Source organism: Dromiciops gliroides, chromosome 6 (genome assembly GCF_019393635.1).
Source record: "Dromiciops gliroides isolate mDroGli1 chromosome 6, mDroGli1.pri, whole genome shotgun sequence".
NCBI lineage: Eukaryota > Metazoa > Chordata > Mammalia > Microbiotheria > Microbiotheriidae > Dromiciops > Dromiciops gliroides.
In genome coordinates this window covers 150,442,252-150,466,786 of record NC_057866.1, presented here as the reverse complement: position 1 = coordinate 150,466,786, position 24,535 = coordinate 150,442,252, and the positions used below count along the sequence as shown (strand labels likewise).

At 36.3% G+C, this 24,535-nt stretch overlaps 1 protein-coding gene across 1 annotated transcript in view; it reads left to right on the top strand.

Annotated features, from left to right (window-relative positions):
- LOC122732122 (T-complex protein 1 subunit zeta-like) overlaps positions 1-23,748 on the top strand; it is a 45,798-nt gene extending 22,050 nt beyond the window's left edge. Inside the window, 5 exon segments of the mRNA XM_043972274.1 lie at positions 9,698-9,783; positions 22,160-22,540; positions 22,543-22,771; positions 22,882-23,090; positions 23,093-23,748. Of these exon segments, the coding sequence (XP_043828209.1) occupies positions 9,698-9,783; positions 22,160-22,540; positions 22,543-22,771; positions 22,882-23,090; positions 23,093-23,748 (1,561 nt within the window).
- The last annotated feature ends 787 nt before the right edge of the window (positions 23,749-24,535 follow it).

The window sequence follows — 24,535 nt, the reverse complement described above, 5'->3', positions numbered from 1 at the left end:
ACACTATGTTCAAGCTGTGTCTACAGAATGAGAAAATGAAAACCTCCCAGTGAAAAATGTTTAAAAGGTCCAATTATCTCTTTAGCATAATGTAGGTCTGAGTAATTTTTTTCAAAATAAATAATGCAATTCACAGTGGCCTCATTTGAATTGTTAGAATAGCTTGAATGAAACACCCATTATACATATATATACACATTTTTTAAGAAGTCATGGTACAACATCAAAGGACCCGAATACTTAAAACTCCCACTCAAAGCGTCCCTTTCAGGAAAGAGAATGGATTAGGAAACTTCAAAACAGCAAAGAAGGTCAAACTACCACCAAGAATAAGATCTCACAAAACTGATTATAATTACCACTGCAGTGAGGGTTGGGAATGGGAGGTGGAGAAGGAAAGACATCAAACAAAAGAGAGGCATTTGAATATTGTTAAATAAAGATCTAATTTCCTAAGCATCATTGACTAGTTTTGTGGAAATATGAATGTTCCCCTAAATTAAATGAAATATATTGGTTTAGTGTGTTTCAAAAGACTTAAAATATAAATGACAATGATGGCAATAACAATAATAGCAGCTACCATTTATGTAGCACATATTATGTGTCAGGCAATATACTAAGTGCCTTTCGGTTATTTCATTTGATTGCTACAGCCACACTTGGTGGTAGGTGCTATTATTATCTCTATTTTACAGATGAAGAAATTGAGGCAAATGGAGGTTCAGCGAATTTCCCAGGGACACACAGATAGGATGCATCTGAGCGCAGATTTTATCTCAGGTCTCTCTGACTCCAGGCTCAGCACTTTATCTCCTGCACCACCTCATTGCTTTCTTGATCAAGGATTATAGCTGCAAATCTTTGCTTGATTTTGACAAATGAGGAACAACTACTTATAGAGGAAAAAAATCATGGAAACCTCAAAACGAAGTGAACACTTAATCTTGGAATGTGGAATAAAAGAGTGTGTACTGATGGAAGTATTGGGTATCCATATTACCACTCATTTAACTTCTCCTATGGTTGGTTCAAACTTTTTAAATGTGTTATGGATTTCATTTAGGGGGATTTACAGTATTCCAGGTCTTATGGTGATTAACATGGCACCAATTTGCAAATCATAACATCTGAAGAACTTCAACATTTACATGGACTAAGTTTCAAAGTATCTGAAGGAAAAAAAAAGATATAAAAGGTATGATAAAATGTTGGACATTATTTTATGAAATAAAGGCTATGAAGTATCATCAATCACTGACCCATATGACTATTTTCTCTTCTATATAGCAATTTTCTGAGAATAATCTACACACTAATTTATGGCATCCAAGATAAAGATATTAACAGGGATCAAGCAGGATTATACTAGTTATATTCTCTAACTGACCACATCCTTATCATCTATAACACAATTGCCTTGGAAGGTTATGGCAAAATTGGGTTGCCTGAAGAAATTCTTCATTATTGTATTTCAGTTCCAAAATAGCATGCTTGCATAGGTTCTAGATAATAGATGCTGATCTTGTATTTTCCTGGTAAAACAGGGCTGTGTGCTTATTCTCATGCTTTTCAGAATGATATTTTCAGTAATGTTGTTGGATGCTTTCAACAGTATCTGCTACCACAATGACAGCAAACTATTAACTTGTAAAGGTTATAAGCCATGCCAAAGAGGAGGGAGAGTTAGTTCACAACTTTTTAGTCACAGATGATTGTGCACTCAGCACACCTTCTAAAGCTAAGAGTATGGATAGATTATCTCCCAATTTTCTAATTTTGGCCTGAAAACACCAACAAAGGTTCTTCACTAGCTAGCACTACACCATTGATATGATATGGGGAACCACCAAATGATTTGATCAAATGACCCAAACAGAAAATGGAGAGGTTTTGAATACTGAAGCTAAGTTCAATTACCTTGGAAGTATCATTTCCATGGGTGTACATATAGATGATGAGATTGGTACATGCATTGCCAGAGTTATATCAGTGTTTGGGAGGCTCCAAAAGGAACTGTGACCAAGCTCTAAGCATTCAACATTGCCTACTCCAGCTGCCTTCATGGCCATTGGAATGCATTATTATCATCCACCTAATTCACCAAGGGAAGTCTTCACATGCTTGAGACAGACATTCCCTTAACTTAGCTACAGGTTTGAGGCCTATAGGTTACATTCAACTTGGTTTGGCCCATCTGCCAAGACGGTTTTACTGAGGTGTGGCCACTGCACATGCTATAGCTTTTTGGAGCCACAATTGAGAATTGGGTGAAAGGTATACACCAATGTAGATGAAAAGGAAGAAGCCTCAACAAGTCCTCACATCATCAATGCTAGTCTTCCCTGAAGACCCCATAGACTGCATAAAAGTCATGTGTAAACAGACTGCAAAGTGCTCTCAAAATCAGAAACAAGAATTTGTATTTTGTCCTATAAAAATAACAATCCATTGTAGCTTCTTGAACATTCAGGAAACATATTAAGACATGCAATTTAGGAATATGAATTTGCAATCTGGTGGATGGGAAAAATTGGAAAGAAGACAGACTGAGAACAAGGAGAAAAATGTGGAACATTTTTCATTATTCCATGATGAAAAAGACTGCAAGCTATGTTGCCATGTAAGTAGAGAGAAGATGAAGAATGAATGGGACAGCACACATGCATACATATATACACATATGCATTTTATATGCACATACAAACATACATATATGACATATCTAGCTTGCATTTCTATTTCTTTCTTTTTTTGCGAGACAATGAGGTTTAAGTGAGACTTGCACGGAGTCACACAGCTATTAAGTGTCAAGTGTCTGAGGTCAGATTTGAACTCAGGTCCTCCTGAATCCAGGACAGGTGCTTTATCCACTGTGCCACCTAGCTGCCCCCTCATTATTTTTAAAGATTTATTGATGCTTCTTTTTTTTTTTTTTTTTTAGTGAGGCAATTGGGGTTAAGTGACTTGCCCAGGGTCACACAGCTAGTTAAGTGTTAAGTGTCTGAGGCCGGATTTGAACTCAGGTACTCCTGATTCCAGGGCCGGTGCTCTATCCACTGCGCCATCTAGCTGCCCCTTTATTGATGCTTCTTGCCTTACTGTTTGATTGCAGTAATTTCCAGTTCTCTTCCCAAATATTCATTCCATCTTTTCCTCATGAAACAGTAGTGCCACACCAACCAAAAAAGCAACAAAGTGAGACAGTGTATGTACCGTTCTACAACGATGGTCTCACATATATCAAAGGAAAGGTGGATATTAAATTTTATTTGGTCATGATAATCATACTGCATTCGCCCAAGTTTGCTAATTGAATAGGAACCTGTGAGCATATTATTCTTGAAAGGGTATTATAATTCTTTAGAATTTTTCTACATTTCAAGTATTGCAAAGCATTTAGAAGTTCTTCATTTGTTTTGAGAAATGACCTGAAATCTCTGAAGTGGATTTCATATGGCTGGTGAACCTCTTTCACAAATCAGTTGTTTCATTTCTGCTCAGCCGTCAACAGTATCAACTCTTAAATAGCTGTTTAGTCTATTCTCAGAGTGCCGCATTCATGTTCAAAAATGTTTTCATTGTTTAGTAATAGACTGAACAATGTAGAAAAACAGAACAATTGTATCAATCACGTATAGAGGTTAGCACCTTGCTGGTTGAATCAAAAAGTGCAGAGATACTTGGCATTTCGGGGTTGGGTATATATTTGGAAGCATCGAAGAGAAAACAAAGTGAACATGGAGATGACTTAGTTCACCTCCATCATTTTAAAGATAAGGAAAATGAGACCCAAAGAAGTTTAGTGAGTTGAGCCAATTTGTGCATGTGTTAAGATTATTGGAGATGCCAATCTCTATCCTTGGACTCCAAAGCAAATGCTTTTCCATTGGACTTCACTATATACATCATTAACATAGAGGCTATCCAGAGATTTCTGTTTAAATGTACACAAGGAGACAAGTGGTGAAGCAGTATCTAAATAGGAAAAACTGAAAGAAGCTCAAAACACATGAAACAAAGGGTTTTTTAAAATTATTCATTTTTAAAAAATAAACTCCATAATGATATGACCACTTAAATGAGGAAAGAAAAGTCAAAAGATAGAGAGGAAAACATATAGCCTAATGGAGTCAATGGTAATGAAGGGAAACTATCTCCTGTAAGGTCTCAGGATGAAGTGGATGTACAGGCCAGTGGGTGAGGTGGCAAAGGGAATGATTGAAATAGGTGAAATTAAAAGGAGAAATATTGATTTAGTGATGAAGAAAGAGTTCTTTTTGCCTTCTAACCTTGGATTATCCTTTTACCTAGTTGTTCCCATTATTGAAGTCCTTCAGTGACCTCCATTTTGTAGCCCAGCCAGACCAAGCTTTGTTTCTGTCCAATTGTACTTCTTTCTTTCTAGACTTCAAAACCATGTTTTAGCTGTACTCTAACTCTGAGACCACCCTCACCACTAAGAGTCTTCTCTTAGTGGTTCAACCATCTACTCTCTCTAAAATATCCTTCTGGACCACTTCTCTCATTGGTAAGTTTCCCCTTTGGGGGAGGGACATAGGTTAGTTAACCACCATTCATCTTGGCTGTTCTTATAACATTCTAACCTTAAACACAATCTTTCTGTGGTGGGTACCTTCTTCCTTCCTAATCACACTCTTAGGCTATTCAAGACCTTTTTGTGTGTCAAAAAAGGAGTTGCATTTATGATATCAAAGACAAAAGAGTATAATATAACTACACTATGCTGAAAGCAATTATGTTATCAGAGAAAAAAGTTATACTATAACTAGTCTATGCTGAAAAAAAAAACAGAGACAACAAAGCAATATCAATACAAACAACAGAAATGCATATAGGATAGAAAGCGTTTGAATAGGGAAACTATCTTTGGATCAAATTTCTCTGATAAGTGTTTGGTATCCAAGATAGACAAATACTTAGCAGATACATACATACATATAAATAAAGTTTGGTATTTTTCTTCAGGTAATCTTAGTTATCCATATTATCATTTGCAGTTGCCTCTATGTCTTTGTGAATGGTATACATTCCTCTTTTTTTCTCAAACTCACATGGGACTTTAAAAAATATTAACCAGGGGCAGCTAGGTAGCGCAGTGGATAGAGCACCGACCTTGGAGTCAGGAGTACCTGAGTTCAAATCCGGCCTCAGACACTTAACACTTACTAGCTGTGTGACCCTGGGCAAGTCACTTAACTCCAATTGCCTCACTTAAAAAAAAAATCCTCAAAATAAAAAATATTAACCAGTATAGGGCAAAAACATTGCAAATAAATGTAAAAAAAGAAATGATAAATAAAAATAAAAGTCTTTTGTTTGAGGAAAATGACAAAAATTTAACAAATGTAATTAGATCCAAGTGGGTAGAAAATCAAATCAACAAAATAGTAAATTAACAAGAAAATCACAAAATAATTATAAAATCTGCTGTTAAGTTAAATGCTAACAAAACAGAACACCAAAGAAATATCTTCAAAAATATAACAAACGGGGCAGCTAGGTGGTGCAGTTAATAAAGCACCAGCCCTGGATTCAGGAGGAACTGAGTTCAAATCAGGCTTCAGACACTTAACACTTACTAGCTGTGTGACCCTGGGCAAGTCACTTAACCCTAATTTTCTCACCAAAAAACCAAAACAACAACAACAACAAAATATATAACACAGTTAAACTAACAGAATAATAAGTATATATCTTACATAATCCAATGTCAGATAAATAAATAGAATGAAAGAACTTATGGGGGGGGTGGGGGTATGTGAAAATAAATTCCTGGTTCTTATATATTTACAGGTAAATTCTATCAGTTTCCTTAAAGATAATTATTAATAACACTACTCAATTATTCTCAAAAACTAAGAATCATTTTATTAATTGAATAGATTTCTTATGATTAAATCAGGAAGGGATAAAGCATAGGATAAGCATAAATAAATATCATTAGTGACTATCAATTCAAAATTTTTTTTAAAAATCCTGTCAAAGAAACTATGCAACTCGCCCAAGAAACCATTCATTGTGACTAACTTGGATATTTATCAGAAAGGCAAAGACATTTCAATGTGTATTTTTTAAAAATTTTAAAACATCCAAAACCACATGATTGTCTCAATTGCTATAGAAAAAGTCTTTGACAAAGTACAGTGATTATTCATCAGAAAGAAAAAAGAGAAACCTGTAAAATCTATGCATAGAAGGACTCTTTTCCATCTCATAAAGATATCTATCTAAAACCCAAAGCACACTAATGTGTAATTGGGATACACCAGAAGTTTCCCCAGTGAATATAAGAATAAAACAAGGATGCCAAATGTCTAAGTACTCCACCAATGATTTAATATAGTTTTAGAAACACTAGTAGTAGCAATAAGAGAAAGAAATTTAAGGCAAAATGATAAGTAAAGAGGAAATAAATACATCATTATTGGCTGGAGACTTGGTAGTTTCCTTAGAAAATCCTAGGGAATCAGCAAAGATATAAAGCGATATAAGAAAATCTTCAGTTAAGTTACAGGCTAAAATATAAATGCAGAAAAATCAATAACAATTCCTTATTATAAAAGCAGAATCCAAGATGAAGTAACAGAAAGGGAAATTCTTGTCCAAATAACCACACAATGAATAAAATATTTAGGGATCACTCTGCCAAAGAACATAAAATGCTTGTATAGTTTCAATTACAAAGTGCTTCTTAAAGAACTAAAGAACAGTATAAATAGCTGAAGGAGCATTCAGTGCTCAATACTGGACTATGCAAATATAGTACAATGATAATACTACCAAAGTTAGTTTACAATTTTAATGTGATATACATCAAACTATCTAAGGAATACTTTAAAAAAGTAGAGAAAGTAATTGCAATGTCAATTTGGAGGGAAAAATCTAGAATATCAAGGGAAATTAAGAAAAGAGGTCAGAGTAAAGGGTCGATAGTATTTCTATTCCTTAAGACATTATAAAACAGCAATCATCCAAACAATTTGGTGTTAAAAATAAAAGTCTGATCACTAGAACAAAGTAGATGAAGTTAAATCCGAAATGATAAAACTCAATAATTGTGTTCAATAAGCCAGAAAAATAAGTTATTTAGGAAAGAAATCCCTCTTTTATAAAAACTGCTAAAAAAAAAACACATTTAAGCAGGAATTCAAGTTAGGCCAATACCTAATGCCATAGTCCACAATAAATTCTCAATGGTCATGTGACCTTAATACCATTTCCTAAAAAATGGAAAGGAAGTAGAATGTATACCTTTCACAAAAACATAGAATCAATTGAAAAAGATTACATGGATAACTGTTATTACCTAATGCTGAAAACAAAAAAACAAAAAAACCCTCTACACAAGCAAAAGGAATACATATAAAGCAGTTAAATAGGGAAATTATCTTTGGATCAAATTTCTCTGATAAGGGTTTGGTATCCAACAAAAAATATGTATGCATGTATTTATGTATATGTATACACATATATTAAATATATATATGGATGATATATATTCATAAACACACATTTGTATACATATTTATATGCACATGAGTGTGAAGAATAGCCATTACCCAGTAGATAAATGGTCAAAGGATATAAACAAATAGTTTTCAAAAGAATTACCAACGATTAACAACCATATGGAAGAATGGGCTACATCACTAAAAATAAGATCAATGCAAATTAATACAACCCTAAACTTTTATGTAACACTTCTGCAAATTAGCAAAGATGATAAAACACAGGCATCATAAATGTTGGATAGGGTGTGGGAAGATAGGCACACTAGTATATTGTTTGTCGAACTGTAAATCAGTATGACCATTTTGGAAAACTATTTGACATAACATAATTAAAGTGAATAAAGTTTCCATACCCTTTGAACCAATGATTTCAGTGTTATGCTTATACCCCAAGGAGGTCATTGAGAAGAAGGAAGTCTCTAAGTATAACAAAAATATTTATAGCAAGACATTTTTGTGATAGCAAAGTATATACCCAATTATTTGGGAATGGATAATAAACTATTATACATGGATTAATAGAAAATCACTGTGGTATAACAAATGATGACATGATGAATACAGATAAGTATAGATGATCTACCTGAAATGATGCAGAATGAATGAAACAGTCAAGCAAGCAATATATAAACCAAGATGCATTACATTTTAAAAATGAAATAGTTAAACTTTGCTACATCACATAGATACTGACAAATGAAATTAGAAAAAGAAAGAATATTTTTAAATCCTGTTCTCAGCACAGTGCCCCTAATTATATTTAATGCAAAGAAGAAATTATCCGTCATTTTCCCCCCTGCAATTGTGTGGAACTGCTGGTTGTCTCTAATTAAACAAAGAACATGGAAACAGTAACACCTTTGTTCATTATGTATGCAAACATTTGCCAAGCAGGGAATTGTAAATAATCATTACATCAAGTTTTACAAATGCTGCCTACCCCATGGTTTTATAGTATTTTTGTATGTGTGTACAGATCAGCTTTGGTTTCATGAGAACATTTTTAGCACCTATAATTAAAGTTCAGAAGATTTAATACTTAGCATACAGAACAGAGAACCAAGAGAAGAGAAAGAGGTGATTAATTTTTCATTTTACATGATAAAAACACATACAGATAATCATATTTTTGGTTTTAAGTTCCATTATTTCTTCATAAAATTAAATTTAATGTTGTTTTTTTAATGACATTTACTTTTATGGATAGTTATGCCTTCACCTTCAAGTGCCAAACTGACCATTCTCTTATAGGTGAAGAGTAACCATTAACTAAAAGCAATGGATATAGTGACTTCTTACAATGTGTAAGGTAGGCTTAAGCGAGTATGGTCAATATCCCATTATTAATTTTTTTTTTCAGGGCAATGAGGGAAAAGTGACTTGCCCAGGGTCACACAGCTAGTGTCAAGTGTCTGAGGCCGGATTTGAACTCGGGTCCTTCTGAATCCAGAGCTGGTGCTTTATCCACTGGCCCCCCCATTATTAATTTCATGTCACAGATGAACATTGCTTCCTAATGATGGGCTGACTGAGACACAGGGAGTTGGACTTTCTTCCAAAAAAGCTTCATTTAGCAAGGTGAGTCATTCTTGCATGCTTTCTCTCTCTTGGAATTCCATATTGAAACACATACTAGCAGAGTCAATTTGACTCACATATTTATGAATGATTTCTTCCCTGTCTCTCCTACAGGAGAACTTATAGCAGAAGAAACACAGGGCACTGGGAAAGAGGGAACTTTAGTAACAATTTGGCATTTCTCTAATAACAATTCCCAGTTCAGTCCCCTTCCAGGATGAGCTTACAGTCTATTTGGGGAGCTAGGTGGCACAGTGGATAGATCACTGGCCTGAAATGGGGAGGATCTGAATTGAAATCTCTCTTCAGACACTTACTACTTTGTGACTCTAGGCAAATCACTTAACCCCAATTGCCTTAAACATCCAGGACCATCTCCATTTAACCTGATACATATCTTTCCACTGGACCCTGATGGCTCTGGAGGAAAGAGTGAGGTTGGTGACATTGCATAGCTCTTCCTCACTTAAATCTAATTCATTACAAGTCATGACATCACCTCCTGATGTCATGGTCTTCTTTGAGAATGAAGGACAAACAACAACAACTTATTTATGTGCTTTATGTTTCTGTGTTTGTTCAAGGGTGCCTGTGAATCCTTATCATTTTCTTATCATCTGTGGAGTGAGATACAAGCTATCTCAATCCCAGCATGCAAAAGGAACAATGAGTGAGTATCTAGGAATTGAGTACTCTATTAATAATATTTGACGGAACCTAGAAATGGTGTGTGTATATGTAAGCTTTAATTTCAATATCTCCACACAGAGACAATAAACAAAGAAAAGAGAAACTAATATATGGAACATTGGATGTGCCTTAAAATATCTGAGATTCAGTTTCATCATCTTTAAAATGAGGCTTGTAATACTTATATGATGGTTAAGAAGATCCTATGAGTCAAAATATGCCAAACCTATGTCCATCATGGCCGATATCATATGGTGAATTAGATGGATAAGTATTCCATAGGATGGGCAAGTATGTATGGACTGTTATCTGCATCATTGTATCTGCATCAACAAAATCCCAGCTCCATTGAATACCAAAGTATTTAACGTTGGCAAAGCAATTTACCAATTGTATTTCATTTGATCCTCCCAACTTTGTACAAGGAAGAGATACATATATTATCACTTCATCATTAAATAATCAGAGGTACAACTGCAAAAAATGTTTCATTAAGTCATAACTTAAGTCAGCGTAAGAGATGTCCTTATAGAGGGTAGGGGGAGCAAAGTATGAAGAAAAGAAAAAAGTAAAGTTTACTTTGATTCTTGAACCTATATTTGGAGTGACTACCTAACCATTCTCTACTCTCAGTTGCTTCATGTACCAATTTAATAACAAATATGTTATTTGGTTCATTATCCACATAATTGATGGCAGTGGTGAATATTGGGTCTCAGACTAGCTTCCTCAAAGATCATGTTTTCCTTGTGTTCCCCCCATTACTTTATACCAGGCCTGGAGCAACAGTCCTAACTAATTATTTACTGATCCACAGAAGATTTGGAAGTCTAGGTAATATTATTTTTAGGCTAACAATGTCAGTGGTACAAAGAAAAATTCAAAAGTCTTGTTAAAGTCAACAGATACCAAATTATTGGTTACTCAGTGATTGGGTGAGAATCAAATTTAACTATATGTGTTATTGTGAAGTGCCTTAGTTTTTCAAGAATATTGCATTTCATTAAAGTATTTATAAATTTACTTTGATTTTTTCTGTACTCATGTTTTCTTCATAAAAGTCATGTATCCTGCTAATATATAATTTGAACAGTCATCCTTCTTTCCCTTTCAAAAATCTATCAACCAATAACAAGAATTTTTCCCCCAGATATAATTCATTACTCTAATTCCCACTCACCTCTGCCAAATTGATCTTCCTAATGCACAGTTCTAGCCACATCACCCTCCTATTCAATAAATTTCAGTGCCTCCATATCATTAAGGGATTAATATAAAATCCTAAAGCCCCCCACCTAACTTTACACTGTACTTACACCTTGTTGTAGTATAGTTGTTTTCAGTCATGTCTGACTCTTTGTGATCCCATTTTGGGTTTCCTTGCCAGGGATACTGGAGTGGTTTGCCATTTCCTTCTCCAGATCATTTTAGTTAAGAAACTGAGGCAAACAGGGTGAAGTGACTTGCACAAGATTACACAGCTAGTAAATATCTGAGGTCAGATTTGAGCTCAAGAAGATAGATAGGTCTTCCTTGACTGCAGGCTTGGCACTCTATCCACAATGCCATTTAGCTGCCCCTGTATGACTCATAGTAGTTGCTTAACAAAACTTTGTTTCTTTGCCTTATTGATTTCACTTGAATAATGCCTTATTTTTAAGGAAAAATGCCTTTAAAATGGCAGCAAATTAATAGGGATGACTGTGTCATTAAAAAAACAAAAAATGTTCTTTGACATATTTGACATAGGTAGCATCAAGAAACATAAAACATGGGATTTGGAATTAGAAAAGTTGTTCAAAATCTATCTGTGCTACTTAGATAAATCTCTCCCTTTCCATGGGGCTCAGTCAGTATCTTCATATGTAAAATGAGAGGGGAGAATCAAATTCTTTCTAAGATTCCTTTAGGCTCTAAATTCTAATAACTGTTGTGTGACCTTTGTACACCTTGTCTCAGCTCTAGGCATTCCTTTTTCCTGCCCACTGTCCTAACCCTAACTTTCCCCCCTCTTGAATGCTCCATATCTGGAATTGTCCATAATGGAAAATTTTTTAAGAACTAACTAAAACTCTATTACATCCTTTCTATGGAAAACAAGTAATATGAGATTGAGATCTTGCCTTTATATAAAACCCTATGCTTCATCGTCATCACACAGCTTCCCTTGTGGTAATACTCATCTATCTAAGATGAGTAATGAGAGCTTGCCATGATCTGTATGTCAGGACTGTATGACTCCTCCCCACAAATTATTGATTCTTGTATTTTCTTCTTGCTATAGCCTGAGGATGGTGTTTCCAGAGTCCATACACCTTTAGGCAACTAGATCAGTCATTGGACAAAGCAGGGGGTACTTGGAGTAAGGAAAACAAAAATTCAAATCCTGCTTCAGATACCTATTAGCTGTGGGGTCATTGACAAGTCACTTGATCTCTCTCAACTTTAGATCCCTATCTCTTCTTTAGAATGGGGACTGTGATAGCACCTCATTTATTAATTTTTTATTCATAAAAGTCTTTTATTATTTTCCAGTTACATGTAAAGATAATTTTCAACATTTGTTTTCATAGGATTAATTAATCCAAATTTTCTCCCATCCTCCCTTCCCTCCCCACTCCTGAAGACAGAAAGCAATCTGATATAGGTTATTTATGTACAATAACCTTAAACATATCTCAGCATGTGTCATATTGTGAAAGAAGAATCAGAACATAAGGGATAAACCTCAAAAAAGAAAAAAACAGCCAAAAAGTAGAAACCGTATGGTTCAATCTGCATTTTCCACCATGAGTTCTTTAAAATTGTCTTGCATCATTGCATTGCTGAGAAGAGCCAAGCCTATCACAACTGATCATCACACAATGTTTCTGTTCCTGTGTAAAATGTTCTCTTGGTTCTGCTCATCTCACCCAGCATCAGGTCATGTAAGTCTCCAAGTTTCTCTGAAATCCTCCTGCTAATTGTTTCTTACAGCACAATAGTATTCCATTGCAATCATATACCACAACTTGTTCAGCCATTCCTCAATTGATGGACATTCTCTTAATTTCCCATTCTTCGCCACCACAAAGAAAGCTGCTATAAATATTTTTGTACTTGTGGGTCCTTTTCCCTCTTCTATGATCTCTTTGGGATACAGTCAATAGCACCTCATTTATAAGATAAAATGAAAAAAGTATTTGTGTATGTGTGTCTATGTACACACTTATACACACATATACACATGCACATATATAGTACATAAAATGTATATGTAAAGATATAGTTGTAAGGATCAAATGGGAAAACATCGACATATGCATGTATGCATATGTGTCAGTATATATATACATGTATGCATCTATTTATCTATCTATCTATCTATCTATCTACCTTCCTCCCTCCCTCCCTCCCTCCCTCCCTCCCTCCCTATCTTTCTGTCTATCAGGGCGGTTAAGTGACCCAGTGGAAAAAATGCTGGGCCTGAAACCAGGAAAACGCATCTTCCTGAGTTCAATCCAGTCTCAACATTTACTAGCTGTGTGACCCTGGGCAAGTCAATTACTTAACCCTATTTGCCTCAGTTCCTCATCTATAAAATGAGCTAGGATGGGAAATGGCAAACCACTCCAATACCTTTGCCAATGTAGAATATTTTTACTGACCAGCTGGGCCTAATTTTGGGGGGACTAAACTGTGGAGGACTAATCTGCGGACTGTTGACTAACTGGCTATCTGACTGCTATTAATTTAATATGGGCCATTTATAAAGGTCCACCACACTGCTCCCAAATTGATAAAACTAAATATTAAGAAGCCTCTTAGCTAAATAATCAAAGCAGAGTTTATTTATGGGATACTATTTAAAATTAAGAATACAGGGAAATAAAATGTACAACCTGACTGCTTTCCTGAGGTCTCTTTCCACTGTGTCTCTTTTCCACCTGCTGTGCTTACAACTTCTTGAATACAATAAGGGCCTTAGTCGCCTCCCGCCTCAGGGCACGTTACACTTTATTCTAACTGAAAGCCCCTTTCACTTTGTAAATCCTCCTGCTTCTAACTTTCCTCTCCTTACTGCCACTACTGAACCCCTGTGTTTCTCTCTCACCGACCTTCTGTCTGTCTGCTCCGTCAGTCTGCCCTCTGCCACTTTTGCCGCCCCTCTAATCTTGTCTGCCGGCCTTTCCTCCTTGCTCCTAGTCCTGCTACTGTCCATCTCCTCTCCTGTCTCCTTGTTCTCAGCCTCTCTCGTCCGTCCTTGTCAGCTCTCGTCCGTTTGAACCTTTCTAATCTCTTCAGCTGCCTCCAGTCCTCTTCTCAGCCACCTGTCTCCTTGTCCCAACCAAACCCCTTGCTATCTAACTCCCCAGTCTATCTATACCTTTTCTTCTCTCCACTCAAATCTCGGAGCTTCCTGCGCCCACACACCAAGCAAATCCGCCAGCCAGAGCTGCGGCTGGTGAGGGGGGAGGTGTGCTCCAGCTTCACATGCCTCAGCACAGGCTACACCAGAGCTCAGCATCTCTCAGATACCTCCACTCAGGTCGGAGAGAGCTGGGGGCTTTTTCCCCCCAGCTGTCTGACCTGGAGTCTTGTATAGCTCACGGGGCTTTTTGACTCAGCTGAAGCTGAGGGGGAGGGGCACCAGCACCTCCCACACAGAAGAGACCCTGAGGGCCTAAGGTTTTCTAATCTCAGCCTAAAGGTAGGGTCCCCAAATCAAAATAAATTTCCACACCAAGAAAACCCCAAATGGGGTCACAAAGGGTCAGATGCAACTAAAATGACTGAAGAACAACAAACATACACATATACATATATGGATATGTAGACATATGTCTATATATGGTATATATAGGAGTATAGGCATATTTATTCATATATAGTCTTTATTTCTATATATGCATAATTTTGCAAAAAAATATATAAATGTTAATTGAACTTATTCTTATCATTATTTTTACTGATAGAGTCATTGATGTATTGTATCTAAAATCTAATTTTATCCTTGACTCCCTGGTCACTTTGTTTCAAGTGCATCCTTACTTCTAGGTATATTTACTTAGGTTTTAAGCATTTTTTAAATTTAAGTATGCTAATTGAAAGTGAGAGTTCTTTCCACCATTCACTGGTCAGTCTGATTCCAATGAAAATCTCTATATTACCCAAACTGGTTGGGTTATATTGGGGTTGGCTCAAGTTTTCATGCTCCCTCTTGATGGCTGTGTGATCTGAACCAATTATTTACCTTTCTGGGTACTCTCAGTTTTCTTCATCTATAAATTAGGGCAACAACAACAATACCACTGTGATGTTGCAAGAAAAGGAAGAGTTGAATAAATGAATTGTTATTATTATCATCCCAGAGCCCAATAATCAGATCTTTTGCAAAGCACTTATTCTCCTCTCCCATTTCGCCCCTATTTGAAGTTCACATTTTACAGTTTGGGGGAAAGTTGAATGAATGTGTCTGCACTCCCTCCCAATATGAGAAAGAGAGCTGCTTTCTATTCCCTTTCTGTTATCCGCAGAACCTTTAAGGAAGAATCCTTTTGTGTCTTTTGTACAATGTTGTGCTTTAGCTTTTCTGTCTGTAACACCCTAAGCCTTATCATTTCATACTGCTCCTTCCTAATCTGCCCTGACTTCCACTTTGTGTGGCATTCTTATCTGGATTTAAGCTTCTGGGGCTGCTTCTCATTTAGCTATTCCCATTTCTTCTGACTTCTTCTCCATATTTTGTTTGTGGCAATGCTTTTTTTTTTTAGGACCTTTATAGTATTTTCTTGTTAAAATATGAGAAATAAGCTCCTTTTATTGTGGGGAAATTTTTTTTTTCAAATTGCCACAATATATCAACACATTTTTATTTTTTTATTTGTTTTGCTTAGGAAATAATTACAAAGGTTAAATTTGTACTTTTGCCTTTCTAAAATTTTGTGACTGAGATAAAACTATTTGCTCTTTGAAAGTAACTGAAGGGCAAAGGAGAAAAACTACGATCTTATAGAACAAAATTACTTTCCTCTCTTTGTCCTCTCTCTTCTTTATTCTTTCCTTTCTCCGCTTACCCTCCCTCCCTTTTTTCTCCCTAAATAATTTCTTTCTTTTTTTCCTTTTCTCTCTTTTCATTCTTTCTCTTTGTCTCTTTTCTTCCCCTTATTCCTTTTTCTTTCTCTCTTTCTTTCTCTTTCTTTCAACATATGTGGGGCCCTGATTGATCCTGAAAGGCAGTTTCTGTCCAATTATAAAATTTGGAATGGAAATCAAATCTTTAAAAAGTAAATGTTTACATGTAAGCAAATAAAACCTTAGAGGTTAAGATGACTCAGATGAAATAATTTTCAGGTTTCTTAGATTTTGTACTATCTGATTTCTAACTACTCATTAATATCAACCATTTACTCTAGCATAGCGCTTTCCTCACTGTCCTCTGTATTTGATATATTCAGTCTAGTCTCTGATCCTTTGCTTGTGTTTTGCTAGCTTGGAAAGGTTGTCTTTTCTTCTCCATTCTACTTGCCTAAACCCTACTCATGTTCAAGATATCTGTTTTTCACTACTTCTTCCTCTTCTGCCACAGATGGCAAGGAATAAGAAGTAATAATGTTATAGTGTTTTGTTTGCTTTTCATGATTACTGAAAAGACATTCATGTCCAATGTTGCATGTAATACCATTTTATTATTGTTTTTTACTACTAGACATGATAAGCAATCCAATCCATCATTGCTTTTATGATCTTTCTGATAGAAACTTGTGAACTAGCTTTTATTTAGCATTCTTTATTCTTTTTTTTTTTTAGATTTTCTATCATTTATTTTATTTTTTCCAGTTACATGTAAAGGTAGTTTTCAACATTCATTTTCATAAGATTTAGAGTTCCAAATTTTTCTCCTTCCTTCCCTCCCTTTCCTTCCCCCTCCACAAGACTGCAACCAGGTTATATATATATATATATATATATATATATATATATATATATATATATATATATATATATATATATATGTGTGTGTGTACAATCCACAAGTATTCTTTTTATCACTTCTTTCTATGGGGATACATAGTAAGCTTCCTCATTAGTTCCTTGGGATTGTCTGGATTATTGCATTGCTGAGAGTAGTTAAGTCATTCACAATTGCTCATTGAACAATACAGCTGTCACTATGCACAATGTCCTCCCAACTCTGTTCACTTCACTATACATCGATGTTCATTAGTCTTTCCAGGTTTTTTGGGGATCATCCTATTTGTCATTTCTTGTAGGACAAGACCACTCCACTACAATCATATAGCACAGCTTTTTCCATCATTCCTCAATTGATAGACATTCCCTTGATTTGCAATTCTTAGCATCCACCAAGAGCAGCAGTGGTAAAAAATCCAAGCTGTGCCTCAGCACCAACATAGACCCCTGTAGTCTCCTCCATGCCCAGGGCTCAGCCCTCTCACTAGACTGTGAGCTTAGTTCCAGATGACACTGGTGCTTCAGCTGATTCAAAGGCTCTGGGGGTCTCCTTCTCTGGTGAGGCCTTCCTGGGACTGGATCTGTGTCAGGGTGACTGTGGGATTGGGATTGACTCCTGTACCAGCACAGCAACTCCCTCTTTCTGACCTTCCAAGCCGTTCTTGGTTAGAAGATGATTTCAGCACATTCTTCTTTGAGTTTTGCTGCTCTGGGCATTTTCCTATGGTGTTATTTGGATGTTTTCTGGAGCAATTGTGTCATGAGTTTGAGAGCTCACTGCCTTTCCTCAGCCATCTTGACTCCACTCTGGAAGTCCATTCTTTATTCTTTTAAGTTTTATTTGTAGTAAAGATATTCCTGGCATATATTGTATAATTAATGTATGTTTTAATAGAATTGAAAAAAATTCAAAACTAATATTCAGTTTTTCTAGAATTTTGACAGTTATTGGAAAAATGAATAAATTATCATTTCTTAAATGTGTATTAACTATAAAGCAATACAATACCAAAACTGAAACTGTCCCTATCCTCAATGAAATAAAGGAAATAAAAACACATATGGGATTGTCATACCCATACATGGAGGTTTGTACTCTCTTGAACATTGTAAGTCTTGTGTTTTAAGAATATCAATTTGGTAGTTATGTAGAGGCTAAATATACCACATAAAGATATATTATCAAAATGTTTTCATATCATATTTATTTTTGCCATTTTACAGTTCAAATTTGATGCTTTGAACTACCTTACTATTCTATTTATATAATTGTTATTTTATTATTATGATATTATTATTTAATACTAATAATATATAATAATTGTATATATTCATTACATTTATTCTCTTCTGATGCTTTATAAGTGTGCAAAGTAAGATTTGAGCCAGGTCTTTTTTATTCCAACTTTATTACCTTTTATATTTTGCTATGTTTCCTTTGCAAATGGGAAATCCATCAACAAAGATACATTAGCACCAAATGTTGGAAGTCTGTATATAGGGAAAAAAAGAGAGAGCAGCTTTCATTTTATCTTTCGGACATTTCAGATTGCAAAGATTGCAAGGAGTGTGATTATATCCAGAGAAGGATGAGATTGATACACCCATTTTCTTAAACAATGGCAGTATAGATTTGGTTATGGTTCCAGAACTGGAAGGTAAGTTTGGGAAAATACCCACACAATGGAAGGGGAAAATATGACTAGAATAAAAACCATCAGTAGGACTAGCCAAAATATAGTGGCTCATGTACATTACTCACAAATAAGAACAATTTGTGTCCCAGTCCAGATCTTAAAGGATTAATTCCTCTAGGGGGCAGAGGTATAAAATATACTATACTACTCCTTAGTGGGCTTGAAACAGATTAAGATGTAATCACAAAACAATTAGCAAAATAAAAGTAGAATAAAATAGAAATAATGTTAATATTTTGTTTTCTAAGTCAGTTTGCGGCCCTGCAGGGATCCTTATAGAATTTTATTGATGCTGTTTCTATTTAAGTTTGATGCCACTGTTCTGGTCTGTTCAGTGTAGCAATGGAGCATATGGTTCAAAGATCAAATATTAAACCAATCATTAAATTAATACCTGTCAATGAACTGAGAAATGTATCATTCTTAGTATGCTTATTTTCATTTGCTTTGAGTCTCTCATTATTATAGTATAAGTGACTTTGGGCAACACACGACTAAAAGACATTTTAATTTCATTTTTTTTATGAATTAATCTAGTCTCAAATTTCACCAACCTACTATCCAAGTTCTGATATGAACCTATTTTATTCTTAACTCTTTTGATACTCTTTTTAGCCATGTTTCATTGGTATAACTTCATAGTCATAGTTTCAGAACTAGAAGGGAACTCAGATGTCATCAAATCCAATCCCCTCATTTTATGGATTAGAATATTGGCACTGAAAAAGGGTAAATGACTTACCTAGGGATGGACACTCACCTGATGGGCAGGATTTAAGCCTAGGAATTCTTCAATCCAACTCAAATTCCTCATCCACTGTAGTGCACTGCCTCTCCTGATCCAGGAAGTATGCTCTATTGACATAGTCATTGGCATGTAAGTTCACCTCCATACATATTTGAATATGGGTAACTAATTGTGGGATGATTGTGGAAGAAAGGGATGCCTGGAAAAATATTCTGAGGAGCACCAGACTGACAGAACTAGAAAAAGGTTATAGGGAGTTTAGGGTCCAAATTTAATATGGGGAGAGTAAATTGGGTGGCTCGCTGTGATATTTGGGTTCAGAAAACAATGAGGGACTTCTAGGTCCAAAGTTTCCTCCCTTCCAAACTGCTTTTAAAGTTATTTCTCCCAGGGTAATTAGAAAGGAGATTAACAGCCTCTTTTCCAAAAACAAATCAAGTTTTATTAATGGGAATAAAATATATAACAAAGGTAAAATTAATAAAGCCAGGAACAAGGAAATAGGGGAAGAGAAAAATGGATAAGCTCCCCAGCTCTAGCAAAGACTGACTCAATCCCCAAACTTGCTTCCAGCTCAGCTAATTCAAAGAGCTGACCTCATTTCCATTAACTCACCACCTGGGGTCCACAGTTTCTATGGGAGTCAGCTGTGCAGCCCCTCTCCAGGCCGCTCTCAGAAGCTCAGCAACAGGAACAAGGCCAGAGCTCAGAGCAAACGTCACCCTTTTTACCTTTCTCTCTCCCTCCCCCAAAGGGGAGGTCCTTCAAGCTGGATAGCTGAGATTAGTACCCCTGGTGACATCAGCAGTATACCTTACTCAGGGCAGGCCGGGTGTGGCCTATATCTAATCATCCCAAGTAGATACTTAGTTCAGTTTCTCAAACAATACTAAATCAAGTGGGACCCCTGGGTGTCTGCCAAATTCCATTATTTAATCCATAGAAGACAAGTTTAAATTTATATCATGAAAATCTCCCTAATCATGGGCATTGTTTGTTCTGTTTGTTTGATTGTTTTATTGTGTCACATTATAAAATGATGATGTTACCAAAATAGAGACTATCCCGGGAAAATCTAGATACTTGGCAGTCAGGGATATCTTAGAGTAAGATTCTTGCACTGCATCAGAGCAAATGTATTCCATCTCAAAAGCTCTTATAATTGTAAGTATACTATTTCTGGTTATCTTTTAAAATGTTGACCCCTTCTGTTTTAGAAGGATCACTCTATCATCAGAAGAGGCCTGAATGAATTCACAATTACCTTTGAAGAGCCCACTCCCCCCAGAAAAAAAATTTAAAAAGAAATTTTATACGGCTGAGGTAGTTTTGATAATTCTCATTGATGAATTAGAGTTAAAGAAAATATAATTTTTTTAATTCATTAAAATGATACACAGACTTGCAAGAGTGAAATATGTGTTCATCAATAAAATCAACAAAGTTCTCTTTAGATAATTTCCTTATTTCAAAGCTGTAATTTAAAAGAAAAGCATTATTCACAGCAATAGCACAAAGCAACCAGAGTATGAATATAGAGACCTAAGTTCTAACTGATCCTCCTGAATCAGGGAAGACTTTCATGTGCTTTGTGTTTCCTATATGACGGTAAGCAAATTTCCCACCAGCACTCATAATAGCATCTGACTTCTGGCATGCTACTGGGATGCTGCGAAGCTTTAAACAGAAGAGCCATTAGTGTTCAGAGAATGCAACAAGTAAAGTTAATCATCCTGTTTAAGTTGGCATCATCTCCCAATGGCACTGTCATCTTGTGAGTCACTACACTGCCAAACCCATGTGCTTCAAAAATCACTTGATTTAACTGTTAAACATGTTCCTTTGGAAGAACTATTTGTTTTGCAGCAAGCTCAGAAGGAAAATCATTTACCTCCAAGAGATTGTTTCCATCTATACTTGTGGAAACCTGATCTAAGCAAAAGATAAAGCCTACTTGCTCTATTAATTTTTGCTAAAATGAAGATGGCATGGGTATCTTGCCAAGCACATTCCCTAAGTTATATTTAGACCATTGGCTGAGTCGCTTTTGGTCTTTTCATAAGTGCAGAGAAGAAAGCAAACAGTCCTGGAAAAAAAAATGTGCTGTTTCTGTTGCAACTGGCATTATTTTTTTAGGGCAGGCAATGTTTGACATTTCATTCTAATTTTCCAAGTCTCAATAACCTAAAGATATTTATAGATGTCAAAATATTCAAGAAGATTAATTCCTCGGAAGAAGATAGGTATGTAATTTTCAGATTTTTATCAGACTCAGCAGACAGTCAGCCTGAGAAAGCAAGGTGATTTCTAGTTATTTCCATGTTTCCCAGAAGCAGATACCATAAATTGATCAGGGAAGATGCATTTTAAATGAAAGCAACAAATTTCCTTCTAAATAGATGAATGTTTTCAGAAGGGTAAAACCTAGAGTTCAGTAATTTTGCATGCAGAGAAAAGTATATGTAGGGAATTTCATACTTTTAAATGTCATGAACTAGACAAGAATTCCTGGAGAGTAGATAATAATATTTTATGTATTCCTAAATTAGAATCATAAGTGTTTTAGAGAATTTGGACTGATTATACAGATAGGAATAACAAAGATTATGAAGAATGCCCACTATCTATTAATTCTGACCTTTGATCTAGTCAGTGATCTAAGAACACAAAAAGAGTTGATTCTGAAATCATTACCAAATCAATAACAAGTGGCCTCATGCTTGTTAAGAGGGGCACCTAGGTGGCTCAGTGAATAAAACTCTGGCCCTGGATTCAGGAGGACCTGAGTTCAAATTCAGCCGCAGACACTTGACACTTACTATCTGTGTGACCCTGAAAAGTCACTTAGCCCTCATTGCCTCGCAAAGAAAGGAAGGAAGAAAGGAAGGAGGAAATAGACAACTTCTACTTCCCGAGTCCCTTCCCCTGCACCGCCTCCTCCTGCTCCTCTCCCGCAGCCACGTCGGCAGTGAAGGCGCTCAACCCCAAAGCCGAGGTGGCTCGGGCCCAAGCGGCGCTGGCCTTGAACATCAGCATGGCTCGGGTACTGCAGCACGTAATGAGGACCAACCTGGGGCCCAAGGGCACCATGAAGATGCTTGTTTCCGGTGCGGGAGACATCAAGCGCACCAAGCATGGCAACGTCCTGTTACACGAGATGCAAATTCAGCACCCAACACCCTCCTTGATAGCAAAAGTGGCTATAGCCCAAGATGACATTACTGGCGATGGCACCACTTCAAATGTTCTCATCATTGGAGAGCTGCTGAAGCAGGCGGATCTCTACATCTCTGAAGGTCTGCACCCTCGAATCATCACAGAAGGGTTTGAAGCTGCCAAGACAAGGCCCTCAAAGTCTTGGATCAGACAAAAATAAGCAAGGAAATAGATCGAGAAATCCTCATTCATGTGGCACGGACATCCCTGCACACCAAAGTCAATGCCGACCTGGCCGACGTGCTGACAGAGGCGGTGGTAGACTCAGTGTTGGCTATCAGGAAGCCAGGTGAACCTGTCTATCTTTTCATGGTAGAGATCATGGAGATGAAGCATAAATCAGAAACTGACACAACGTTGATCAGAGGACTGGTCTTGGATCATGGTGCCTGATATCCTGATATGACGAAAAGAATAGAAGATGTTTACATTCTTACATGCAACTGTCATTAGAATATGAAAAAACGGAAGTGAATTCTGGATTTTTTTACAAAAGTGCAGAGGAGAGAGAGAAACTACTAAAAGCCGAAAGGAAATTCATTGAAGATAGAGTAAAGAAAATAGTGGAACTGAAAAGAAAAGTGTGTGGTAATTCAGACAAAGTATTTGTTGTTATTAATCAAAAGGGAATTGACCCGTTTTCTTTAGATGCTCTTGCAAAAGAAGGCATAGTAGCAGAGCAAAAAGAAGAAATATGGAGAGGTTGACTCTTGCATATGGTGGGATTGCCATGAATTCTCTAGATGACCTAAGTGCTGATTGTTTGGGACATGCAGGACTTGTCTATGAATATGCACTGAGAGAAGAGAAATTCACCTTTATTGAAAAATGTGGCAACCCTCCATCTGTCACACTGTTGATCAAAGGACCAAATAAGCATGCAATTACACAGATCAAGGACGCAGTAAGAGACAGTCTGAGAGCTGTCAAGAATGCCATTGAAGATGGCTGTGTGGTTCCTGGTGCTGGCGCAGTGGATGTAACTATAGCCGAAGCTCTTATCCAACATAAGCCCAATATCAACGGAAGGGACCGTCTTGGAGTGCAAGTTTTTGCTGACGCATTGCTCATTATTCCCAAGGTTCTGGCTCAAAACTCTAGCTTTGACCTTCAGGAGACACTAGTTAAGTTACAGGCCGAACATTTGGAGTCAGGACAGCTTGTTGGTGTTGACCTAAAGACAGGTGAGCCAGTTAATGTGGCTGAAGCTGGCATCTGGGATAACTATTATGTCAAGAAGCAGCTGCTTCACTCTTGCACTGTGATTGCCACCAATATTCTCCTGGTTGATGAGATCATGAATTCTGGAATGTCTTCTCTGAAAGGTTGAGTGGAATCAGAGGTTTCCATCTTAATCAGCTGAATCACGAAGGCCCTACAGAAAGAAAAACAAAGTATGTGCTTGGCGGTGGAATTTTTCTTGTCAGCCACCAAAGAATTTTCCAAAGAATCATTGTTTTTCTTACTGTTGCAGTAAACCTGGTTTCTCAAACTGAAATTATTGGCCCCTATTCAAATGTAAGGTCCTAAAATTGATTACAGTATTTTTTTTAATTGCACTGAAGCCTACAATTAAAACTGTGGTCCTTTTTACCCACCCCCCCACAAAAAAAGAAAGAAAGAAATAGACTTCTTTTTATTCTGTATGATTTCTGATGCTCACCCTACCACATGCTTTCTGAATCTTCTAGAAGCCACTGTTCACATTATCTGAACAAATCTTTTTTGAGCAACATACAAGCCTTTGATATTATTCAATTTTTTTATATAAATCATTTTTCCAATTCATCAATCAATTTTATCTGCTGTGCTGACTTTCCCATTGAAGTCATTGAGTATATATCTGTATGATAACTGAGGTGGTTCTTGTTGATAAAAATTTTCAACTTCTTCAACCTTTTTAATGGATGTTGGTCCATAAACTAAAAATTCCTTTATAGTCTATTTACCCATTGTTAGCACTGAAATGAGAGATTAAAAAGTGTCTCAATAAGGTATCTCAAGTTACTCAAATGATCTTTGATCTCACTGATGAGAATTTTTCTTACAATAATAAATATTGTAACCCATCTATACCAACCCCCTTCTGTAATTCTTTCCCATGATTACTGATAAAT